At 29.7% G+C, this 12,225-nt stretch overlaps 2 protein-coding genes across 2 annotated transcripts; both read right to left on the reverse strand.

Annotated features, from left to right (window-relative positions):
• Window positions 1-1,425: 1,425 nt before the first annotated feature.
• Window positions 1,426-3,107, reverse strand: LOC136271803 (uncharacterized). Its single transcript, XM_066072326.1, has 5 exons — window positions 2,645-3,107; window positions 2,409-2,546; window positions 2,130-2,216; window positions 1,690-1,801; window positions 1,426-1,564 (listed from the first exon to the last, which is right to left on the reverse strand). Exons 1-5 carry the CDS (start codon window positions 2,715-2,717, stop codon window positions 1,432-1,434), a joined length of 543 nt encoding a protein of 180 aa, XP_065928398.1. The 5' UTR covers window positions 2,718-3,107; the 3' UTR covers window positions 1,426-1,431.
• A 7,547-nt stretch (window positions 3,108-10,654) lies between these two features.
• On the reverse strand, window positions 10,655-11,808 carry LOC117690667 (uncharacterized). Its single transcript, XM_066070544.1, has 4 exons — window positions 11,658-11,808; window positions 11,361-11,447; window positions 10,915-11,026; window positions 10,655-10,787 (listed from the first exon to the last, which is right to left on the reverse strand). Exons 1-4 carry the CDS (start codon window positions 11,677-11,679, stop codon window positions 10,655-10,657), a joined length of 354 nt encoding a protein of 117 aa, XP_065926616.1. The 5' UTR covers window positions 11,680-11,808.
• Between the last annotated feature and the right edge of the window lie 417 nt (window positions 11,809-12,225).

Here is a 12,225-nt window from a genome sequence, read left to right on the forward strand (position 1 = left end):
GCCTGCATGTTTTTTCGCGGCTTCTTGGATTTATAAATCAATCAGCACTTTATAATTATAAGATTGTATTTCCAGAACAAGCACATTTGCAACATATTTATTATTTCTGCTTCTATATATATTTATCATATGTTTATCTCAATATTTGATAGATGTCACTCCTGGAATACATTTTTGATATTCAACTGTGTGTTCCTACGCCACGTGACATCATAATTAAACATTACGTAACTTTAGGCAGATTATGGACGTAGGATGAAAAAGTAACAAAATAATTCCGTTGAAAAGCGTAGATTTATAAATGTGTAGAATTTAATGCTGTTTCAGGTTTTTTTTTAATAAATTGATAAAATACCAGGAAATGACATGTTTGTTTGTTAATCTTCAGATATAATATATATATATATATATATATATATATATATATATATATATATATATATATATATATATATATATATATATATATATATATATATATATATATATATATATATATATAACACAATCAATCATGCTTTATTACAGGCAGTGGGAGTTAGTAGCTAAAATACGTTGTCAGTTAATGCACTTATGCTGTTGATAAGATCATAATTAAATAATTTAATTCAAAAGTTATAAGACTTTACTTATTTATTGTTTTTACTACTTTATGTAATTGATATAAATTCATAAGTTGTATACGTATTCGGAATTGTTGGAATATAAATGGATTGGATTATATCGGATCGATCATACGCATTAAATATTATTACTCGTAATAATTATCAAACGAGTGATCTATTCATTTCTCTTTCTCATTGCATTAATTAAAAAAATCCATAATTCTTAATTTTATGCTTTCGACTTAAAATATCTACAATGACTCTATCTGCCAAAGTAATTGTGGGCTGCAAACCATGTCATCAATCCTATAAAATGATTATATAAATAAAGGCAAAGTAAAACGTTTGTACTTAAAAAAAAGATAGTATTTTGAATATACAAGGTATTACAAGTTTTTGACAAAGTCATTTTACAAGGAGATATGAACAAGTTCAGACAAGGCATAGAAAGTAACGTTTTTTTGTGCCTATATTATAAACCTAATATTTAAAAACAGCCAAATGCGATGTATTTATTAACTGTGTATGTCAAAAAACGTATATCGTTCAGAGTTCACGAACTTTTTCCCATAAATTTAAAGTTATTTATTGTGACAGCTAAACTGCTTCGTCCGACGCCAAATCTCATCGTACTCGGGAAATATGAAAGAAAAGTTTAACAACTGCATTCGGGTAATGATTAGATTTCCCAAAAAAAAAATGTCATTGAAAAACATTTATTAAAAATTTTCATATTTAAATTCTAAATGTTGATTTTTACGACATACTTAAATACAAATAGAAACAACAACGTAAACTGTGTCTTAATATTTTTATTAGCTCCAAATCAAACTCTTATAAAAAAGGAGTTGCCACTGAGTATGGATATTAAAATATGTTTTTTGTTCATAGATTTCGTTGTCCGTAGTTTCCAGATGCAAAACAAATTTTTAGAGTTGCGTGGATATTTCTTTCTGCACCTACGTACAAAAATACACCATGATTTTCAAGACAAGTTTTATAAAATTACTTTAAATCTTTTAAAGCTTGGAAATTGTCTATTGTATATTCAAATTGAAACATTCATGAAAATATTTACTTTTACCTTTTCTCCAAACTGTTCAACTCTTTCCAACGGTTTTGACGAGTCCGTGGTGAGTAACCCTTAGCTGCACCAGATTTTATTCTATTCTCGTCCTTCTCAAAAGTTGATTTTCCTATTAAATGAAAAATAGATGACAAAAGAATTTTTAATTTTTATCATGATGATCCGAAAAAGAGACTAAAGAGATATTTTTCAAAGCACGAAGATTAAATCTAAACAATAATTCGTTTTATTATGTATTCATTTTCGATTTCTTCCTTTAAAATGAAGCAATTTAATGTTTTGGAATATACCCATGATATATTCTTGACAAACTTTATTTACTAGTCAATTTTTACTGTATTTAAAAGTTATTTTCTTGTCAAAGGCTAATTTGAATGTATAAAATCTAGTGTTTGAAACGACAAGAGTATATAATGCATTATAAAAGGATTACTTACCACACTTACAATCACAGTTTGTTTGCAGGTCCTTTACATACACTTGCTCGTTACAACACAACTCTATTTGAGGTTTGTAAATTCCCTCTGAAATCAACAACCAACGACTTCAATTCACATGGGATAACATAACAGAAAATAGTACGACTATAATGTTTTCTTGCATAAGTTTAAAGCAAAAAATCTGTCATATTCTCTCTTTCCCTTTTTCATATTCGTGAAAAGTAGTCCGTATATAAACAAAATTTTGAGTTGTTTGAACACTTATTAAAAACTTGCCACCACAACAATCAATTTCCATTTCCTCTTGATATCTCGCATGGACACCGGATCTCCGGCAACAAATCTGTGTTGTTTGATTAATCTTTGCGCTGGTAATTTGGTCAATCTTTGAATATACACATTCTCCATCTACAACTACATGTACATTCCAGGTCAAGCAATCTGCATTTGCAAATAGTGTATTGGTCTAAATTTTCAAAGGTTTTTATACGTATGTATGTACCAGTACATACCTTTTAAATCCGTAGAGTTTACGACCGTTATTATGAGACGAAAACTTAGCATCAGGAATGTAAACGCCTTCATATTCTTCTTGAAAAATATTGATCCCAAGGTCTCTGGACTTCTTTGCTCAAGAATCGGGCAGTGTGTATTTGTTTAATATGATATATTAGAGTATATCATAGCATACTCCTTCATATTCGGAATTTCCTTGCATATATCAACCCACGGGTTTTATCTTCTTTTGGATAGAACTTGGGATTTGTCATTTTGGATTTTCCGCTATGTTTAATTGGCCACTAATCTGTGTCCGATAAAATGCATATTGTCAGGTAGTTGTTAATTTTATCATCGTTTGATGGAATGTACATTGGGCAGCAACATTTAATATTTTCATGTACTTTATTAATTTGACTGGTTAAAATGGACTGAGTCTGTATGATTTCATAATCTTCATATATAAAGATATCAATTTTTTTGTTTTATAATAAAGGATCATATTTAACATTCAAACAATTGAATCGAAGAACGTTTGGAACAACACACGACGACAAAACAACACATATCAAAGCAATGAAACAAATGGCAATTTTGTTGCAAAGTGTAAGTCAGAATTTAATGATTGTTTTATATTTATTAAAATTCCAATGCTATATTTGTTATGTAATGGTACAGGACATAAAATGTGAAACATATTAGTTAAACAAACAACCAAGAAAACGCTATAGTGAGGATTAAATATACAGTGCGCAAAAATATGTGAACGGTTCATTCATGAAAGTCCAATCCTACGAAAAAGATATCGTTGAAATCATTAATTTAAAGAGCATTTATAAAGTATTTGCTTGTCATAAATACTGAATGAAAAATTTATAGGACAAACTGTAAATACAAATCTGGCATGATACACTTAAAAAGAATGCTGAGGTTATAATTACCTTGACTTTTTTTATGACACATTTGTGTGCATTGAAATCCGGTATCTAAAAACGCGTATCAGCAATTATATATCAATGAGGCTTTAGAACACGATCAAAGCTCGTTTTGAAAACATTTTTTGCCTCACATCGATTAATTTATCATATTTATCTACACTGATTAAATTACGAAAAAAAGGCTGGAGTTGGAAAATCTTCTTTAATCATAAGGGATTATAATTATTTAAGAATATATTTAGATGGTTGTGAAAAAGAAATAAGTACATGTACCTACAAAACCCTTTTAAGTTTAAATAGGTTATCTTCAAGAAAAACTGCGCCAGTTTGGATTACTTGTAAGCATTCTCTAGATTTCTACCCTCATTCATATATCGTCTCAAATGATGAAAAAATCTAGCATTTCAAAAGAAAAATATTTGCGTATTTCTTACGTTTTTTTAAGTTAAAGGTGGAAATAAATTGCAATGAACAAATTTGAATTGAAAATTTGTTCAGCACATCTATATTTATACTTGATATCCACTAGATCTAAACTATTACCCAAGAAAATATGAAATGAAATTAATTTTTAAAATTTTCAGCTTTATGATGCAGACGATCACTAACAATATTACACAATTCAAGATCAATGTCCCCTTATCTTGTCAGATAAAAAATGTAATAAAAAAACCTTTGTTGTTTCTAGTAGGCAAATGGCTTAAATATGCAATTTTAAATTAAACTTCTAGTTAAAACTGTTAAGCTTTAATATGCTGACGATCACTAACAATATCACACATTTCAAGATCGATGAATCCTTATCTTGTCAGATAAAAAATGAATTAACCAATTGCCGTTGATATGTCAAATGCATTACTTTGGGTAGCTGTGGGTATCTACAACATTGACGAAGCCTGCATGTATTCATAACCTTAATGGTGAGTTGATATTTTGATGACACTGCGTATCGGAAACGCCACTGGGCCATATATTGTTAAGTAAGACACTTGTTTGAAATTTAAAGACTTAAATTTATCAATCTTGGTCATACTTTGATAAATAAGGAAAAAAATATTTACTCCACCAAGAAAGTACCTTTTCCCCATGGTTCTTATAATTAAGGTTACTATTTTAAGCTCCTTCAAGTTGTCTTAAATGTTGCGCGACCTACTGCTGCATTATTTACGTTTATATATAATGTTACTTATATTTTGAAATGAAATAGAATGTACGCACTACTTGCAAATCTGTAAGTCTAACAAACAACACAGATTAGGTTACTTCGAGGATTACCCCAGGGCGCAAAACTATGTCAATGATTTAATTCACAAAAGTTCGTTACGACAATTCATACCTACATGAAAGGTATCTTTTCAATCATAAATTTAAATAGCAATTACAATGCATTGCTCATTACAGTTACTTAATAAAAAGTTTCACATGGCAAACTGAGATTTAAAATCTGGCATTATACATAAATAAAGAACAATGTGGTTTACCTTGACATTTTGCAAAGTTAAGTGCATTCGTTTGATTATTTGTTGGGTATATTGAACAAAAGTATCTAAAAAGGCGAATCAAAAGTTGTATATAAATGAATCTTTAAAACACGATCAAAGTTCCTTTTTAATGCTTCCTTCACATTAAATAGAATATTCTATCATATTATCTGCATTGATTAAATTAGGGCAAAAAGGATGGTATCGGACACTTTGTCTTGAATCATAGGGTTTTTTTTAAAACTTATATTTGGATGTTTGTACAAAAAGTGAATATCTGTCAAAACCCTTTTAATTTGAAATAAGTTATCGTCAAGAAAAACTGTGTCAGTGTGGATCACTCATATGCATTCTCCAGATCTATACCTTCATTAATGCACCGGATCAAATGTTAAAAAATCAAGCATTCCAAATGAAAAAAAAATATGCTTATTCCTTATATATATTTTTTTTTGGGGGGGGGGGGGGTAAAGGCAGAAGATAATTTACAATGGACAAATTTCAATTGAAAAAAAATTCAGCATATCTATATTTATCCTTGATATCCACTAAATCTAAAACAATACCCGTGAAAATATGACATAAATTTTTAAGCTTTTTCATGCAGACGATATCTAACAATTTTAAATGTGATTCATGCCTACAGGAATGGTATCTTTTCAATCATGAATTTAAAAAAGGTTGGTAATTTTTTGTCTGTTTTGTTCTTTCAATAATACGATATCTCAAAAAATGCACAAATTATTTTCGATTTAAAAAAAATTATTGATACCATGCATAGAAGATCAAATGGTCTTCTACAGGAAAGAATTACATTTTTAAGTCAGTATAGAAACTTATTCGTTCGGCTGTTAAATATAAGTTTGTCCAAAAATCTTTACCCTTGTTTTCGTACAAAATTAATGTCTAACCCATCAATATTAAGACTTACAGATATTTATAAATAAGCTTTTTAAAATCTCTGTATTATATAATAATCAAATATTAAATGGGCATGGTCACGATCTAGTCATTTTTTATATTGTTTATTGTTAAATTGCTTTCGTCATCCTCTTCTAAACAACCAAAACGTGGATGTCAATTAAAGAGTGATAAGCAAACATATATCTCACAATAGCTCGTGCCATATTTTTGTGTTACATTAGTTCAATAAACCAGTAAAAATTATATTTCAAGCTGATTTTTCTGTCTGCTAAATCGTTTTGAACAAAAATAAACGGTTTCAAGCATATCCATTTTAGGTCTAAACCTTACATATTCTTGTCAACATTCAAAGGAAAAAACCATACAGACATGGCCTAAACTTTGTTTATATACTAAACACTTATGACTCCTGTATCTCTCTTAAATCTCGTCGACTGCCACTCAAATTGTGATTGATTTGAACGGCTTACCAAAGCATTGTGACCATGCCAAGTTACAACTGAGGTTCTGGTCACTAATGAATTAAGTACTTGGATGCGTTATTAAATTTCTAAATAAACCAATGCCTTTATTGATAGGAATTTGAAAGAGTCAAATTCATTTATTTATTTTACAATAGAAATACTAACATTTTTCACTTGCCAAAATTATCACTTGTTTAAAATTAGAATTTTCTAAACATTATCTGAAAGAAACGTTTTGGCCGTTTGCTTGCTAACAAGTTGAATGGGTTATCTAATGGACTAGCTACAACGGGTTCATGTCTTTATCGTGCTCATTGTATAATCTGCGCTTGAAAATGAGGACATTCTGCCTATATACACTTCTTTTGCTATATAAATACACCCATTACACACACCATTAAATTGGCTGAATAAACTGGATTCTAAAAATATGTAAATTATGTATTCAGAGTTCTGTGTGTTATTTTATGAGTTCACTTGGATTTAATTTAGGACTCGGAAAAAATTTTTGGGGGGCGATTAAAGAGAGAGGTGTGGAAATCCATTGGGCAGTTCAGAAAGCAATTAACTTTTTTTTACCACACTTCAACACAAATACGCTAAACTTGAAAAAAAAATCATTATCTTGGAGCTATTAATTGTAACGTTCATACATGTAATGTAATATATTTGACATAAAGCTAAAACCCTGATTGAAGAGCACATACAAAGATTGATAAAAATACTTAAATGTTGATATTGAGTCAAGAAAAGAAATGTTCACACTTAATTGAACTCAGTTCATAATTATAATTACTAAAATAAGCATAATCATTTACATGCACAATTTATATCAACGCGTGAACATTTATGCAACTTTTTTAATTTATGATAAAAAATCGCAAACTTTTTACGCATTTCAAATCGATTTTTTTTAGTATTAACAGTTTAATAAAATTTTATAAATAATGATATCAAGATATCAGCCTAGATGTTTCAACGTCTGTAAATTACAAATGCATTTTGTATGTTGTCTATTATTTTGTACTGAACGTCAACTACACAACATAATTTTGACAAAAATCAGTATTTTATTTTACATAAATACAAGTAGTATATACATTGTAAATGCTGCTCTTTTAATCATGTAATAAGAATCGGTAGCTTTTAAATACCTTTGAATAATACACGATATTACTTTACGACACTTCAACATTCTTGCTCTGGTTTTCAATGTCTCCAGAATCGGACATAAACATTTTAATTTTTTTGGCCAAACAAAGAAAGTATTAGTCAGCTGTGAGGGGGATGCATGGAAACCCAATGGAAAGTTTCAACTTATTTATTGAACTTTTTTACACTAAGCCTCATGTAAGGCGTTTAAGAAAGATCTCGGTCAAATAGCAACAAGCTTTCCAAAAAAAATGTGTCAGCAAATAAAGGTTTTTCTCCTTGCCATTTCTGTCACATTTTATTTGCATCATATATACGTTGTAAACAAGAACCATGGATTTTATGGATTGACTACCATTAGGACATTCCTTATTATGCAAAGAATAAATAGCTGAAATATTCGTGTTTTCATTTTGTCGTATATAATTGCACTGGTGTGCTCTCAAGCATTTAAACTATGATTAATAACTCAATTTTAACAAGACTACTTTTCTTTCGTATAACATAGTTTAACAGCCCTGAAAGCATTTGCTGCTTCACAGGTAAATGTAACTTTACCCACCATATCCCTGTTATGCGTTTAGAATTCAAATGAGACAAATAAGTAGCATCAGTTTATCTGTCAAATCTATATTTATATACCAAGAACTAAAATAGATCCTCTGCATGTGGTAATTAGACATTTGGACTAAATGCTTGCTAATAAAAAGGTTAGTAAGATTTAGAGAGCACAATTCAGGCACGATTAACATCGTTTTTGAAAGGGTGGGAGAGACTGATCCAAAATTGTGACAAGCCAAATAACAAAAAATTAAAGGGGGGTGGGGGCAACTCTCTCTTTTTATACGTATTTTTAAGACAAATGTTTCCTGGGGGAAAGCGGGGCCCAGTCGTTAACTCACATATATTGATTTAGAAGTATTTAATTTAGCAGATCAGTAAAAGCATGCGTTCTATATAAATATTGTTTTATAAAATGAGTAATGCTATATAATTCTTGTAGTTTCCTAAAACTATTCATAGGAAACATTTTCGGTGTAATATTCTGTTTCACATTAAATCTTGGTGATGAGAACAATGATGAGTTTGCAAAATACGACTTGCAAAATATCTCTGAGTAGATCACATAACTCTTGCTGGAAATTTTCAAAATAGCATAAAAATAAATAAGGCTTTTAAAGAAACAAAGCATGACTTGTATCGTGATTAAAAAAGTATTCGTTTTTGTTAACTGAACTTTATCTTTAAAAATTTAATAGACAAATTTTACAACTTATTTACCTTTGCGTTATTTATATTCTCTGTGATGTTGGAATAGTTTATTCGGTCTGCCAAGATTAGCTGTGGTATTTCCAACAAAGAGTAGTTGAAACCACGTTAATATTTCTCATACTGTGACGGATGTTAGTATAAGGTGGGGGGCATTAACGTTGCCGGAAGCGAGAGCAACAGGCGAGAACTCACGTGTCCATGCGGGCGACTATCATTACCTTTCATATACAACTACTGTCTATCAAAGGGAAATGCCTTGGGTTGCAGGGATTGTATTGTCCTATATTGACACTCAGTCATAATTCCATGAGATATTCATTTAATTATATATGAATAAAAATATACTTAAAATATCAAAGCTGATTATAAATCAAGAAAGTTAAATAAGTACTCTTGCTTTAAAATTTAATTTTTTCAGGATGACAATAACTTGACAGTCACTGTTGAAAATGCAAAAAAACTGTGTCATCTTTCATGATGATATGTAGTTGTTCTTATGTATCACGTTTTTACAACATGTCTCCGATAAAGAGTTCAAAACAATTATGGGTCAATAATATTCTTTCCCATAATTAAAAGATATACCCTGTGTCAGATAAGCCAGTAATACTGAAGTCTTGTGGGTTTTTTTATGAATGAAGTTTATCCATTTAAAGAGCAGAATAAAAAAAGATATCCTTTAATATAAACTTAAAATTATCTGTGCTACGAATAAAGACTCTGAATACCCATTCACCTATATATGTGTCATTTAAATTCTTTTCTGTAGATCTCATTAGTTTAGCTAACGATACAAATTCTGTATGCATAATCAAAAAATCAAGACGGTATTTGGAGCAATTCTTTAACGAATTAAAAACATAACAAGCAAATTTGCAACACATTCATTACAACTGTTTATACAAAATTAACAGACTGAGTAAAGGCTTTGTTTTTATGCCTGTTAGCAAATATTACGAAATCAATGATGTTATTTTACAGTCAGTGGATGTTTATAGCTAAGAAACATTGTCAGTTAAGCGTTTATAAAAAAATACGATGTTGATAAGATTTTAATTAAATTAATTAATCTTAACGAATGATTTATTTGATTCTCTTTCTAAATGCATTATAAATCCCCAATAATTCTTCATATCATGTCTTAGACAGACTCAAACTTTTTACAATGAATCTATCTGCCAAAGTAAATGTAGGCTGCAAACCATATCAGCCATGCTATAAAATGATTATATAAAAAAACTAAAACGGTTGTACTTCGCGCAACAAAGTATTCTAACTCATATTTTGAATATCCAAGGTACATGTATCATAATATTTTGTAATCTTTACCGACAACGTCCTTTTACCAAGAGTCATGAAGGCGAAGATCCGATTAGACATAGAACGTTAGGTTGTTTATATGCGTATTTTATCTTCCAAATATTTCAAACCTTTCAGCTATGTGTGATGTTTTAAATGTGTTTGTCAAAAACGCATATCGTTCAGTGTTCAGGTTCTCTTTACCATTATTTAAAAGTTACTCACTGTATCAGATAAACCGCCTCACCCGACACCAAATATCAACGTATATTTTTGAGACAGCAAAACATTACATTTAAAGAATAACGTATTTTCTAAAGAAAAGGTAAACAACTGCATTCCGGTAATGATTAGATTTTCCAAATAAAAGTCTTTGAAAAACTTTTATTCAAATTTTCATAGATTTAAAATGTTGATTTTTACGATTTAATTAAATACAAATACACACAGTTGAACAACGTAAAATGAATCTTCATATTTTTATTGGCTCATAATTAAACTCTTATAAAAAAGGATTTGCCACTAAGTATGGATATTAAGATATGTTTGATGTTTTTAGATTTCGTTTTCCGTAACTTCCAGATGCAAAACAAAATTTTAGAGTTGCTTCGATATTTCTTTCTGCACCTACGAAAATATATATTGACATGAATTTTAAGACAAATTCATTATAATTACTCTAAATCTTTTACAGCTTTAAAATCAATCTATCGCATATTCAAATTGACACATTTATAAAAATTTTTACTTTTACCTTTCTCTCAAACTGTTCAACTCTTTCCAACGGTTATGACGAGTCCGCAGTGAGCCAACTTTAGGCACACCTGATTTCACTCTGTTCTCGTCCTTCTCAAAATTTGATTTTCCTATAAAATGAAAAAATAGAATGACAAATCAAATTAAGATTTTTTAACATGATAATCCGAAAGAAGCCTTAAGGGATATTTTTGGAGAGAATAAAGATTAAATGTAAACAATAATTCTTTTTATTTGATATTCATTTTTGTTTTCCTTTTTTTGAAATGATGCAATTAAATTTGTAAAAAGAAATAACCTCAACAAACTTTACGTGCTAGTCAATTTTTACAGTGTTTGAAAGCTATTTTCTTCGTCAAATACTAATTAAATGTAGAAAATCAAATATATACACTGTTTGAAACGACAAGAGTTATATACTGCATGATAAAAGGATAAACTTACCACACTTGCAATCACAGTTTGTTTGCATTTCCTTTACGTACACTTGATCGTTGTAACACAATTCTATTTGAAGTTTGTAAATTCCTTCTGAAATCAGCAATCAACAATTTCAATTCACATAAGATAAAATTACAACAAAAATATAGTACAAAAATATTTTTTCTTCCATAAGTTAAAAGCCAAAAATCTTTTGAATATTCTATCTTTCCTTTTTTTCAAATTGCGATTTGCTCACGTGAAAATTATTCCTTATATAGACAAAATTTCGAGTTGTTCAAACATTGTTTTAATACTTACCACCACAACAACCAATTTCCATTTCCTCTCGATATCTCGCATGGACACCTGACCGACAACAAATCTGTGTTGTTTTATTGAACTTTGCGTTGAGAATTTGGTCAATCTTCGAGTACACACATTCATCGCCTACAACTGCAAATACATTCCAGGTCAAGCAATTTCCATTTGCAAATTAAGTGTATTGGTCTAAATTTTCAAAGATTTTCATACGTATTAATGTACCTGTATAACCTCTTGAATTCGTAGAGTCTGCAATCGTTATTATGAGGGAAAAATATAACATCCAGAGTGTAAGTGCCTTCATCTTCTACTTCCAAATGCTCAAAGTCAAAGACTGAACTTCTTCGCTGAAGCATCGGACAGGGTATATTTGTATAATATGTTACATTAGATTATATTATAGCTTACTCCTTCATATTTGGGCTGTCCTTGCATAATTATATCAACCCTCGGGCTGTTTATTTCGGATAGAACTTGTGTTTTGTCATTTTGGACTTTCCACTAATGTGTGTCCAATAAGCTACGTTTAGTCAGGCAGTTCTCTACTATATCATCTTTGATGGAA

This window comes from Magallana gigas, chromosome 9 (assembly GCF_963853765.1).
Source record: "Magallana gigas chromosome 9, xbMagGiga1.1, whole genome shotgun sequence".
Classification (NCBI taxonomy): domain Eukaryota; kingdom Metazoa; phylum Mollusca; class Bivalvia; order Ostreida; family Ostreidae; genus Magallana; species Magallana gigas.

Coding starts and splice junctions, on each gene's coding strand:
- LOC136271803 (XM_066072326.1), bottom strand. CDS start 2,717: ATGAAGGCGTTTACATTCCTGATGCTAAGTTTTCGTCTCATAATAACG. Junction 2,547..2,644: donor AAACTCTACGGATTTAAAAG/GTATGTACTGGT, acceptor ATGTACATGTAG/TTGTAGATGGAGAATGTGTA. Junction 1,565..1,689: donor TTGAACAGTTTGGAGAAAAG/GTAAAAGTAAAT, acceptor TTTTGTACGTAG/GTGCAGAAAGAAATATCCAC.
- LOC117690667 (XM_066070544.1), bottom strand. CDS start 11,679: ATGGAAATTGGTTGTTGTGGTG. Junction 11,027..11,360: donor AAACTGTGATTGCAAGTGTG/GTAAGTTTATCC, acceptor TTCATTTTATAG/GAAAATCAAATTTTGAGAAG. Junction 10,788..10,914: donor TTGAACAGTTTGAGAGAAAG/GTAAAAGTAAAA, acceptor ATATTTTCGTAG/GTGCAGAAAGAAATATCGAA.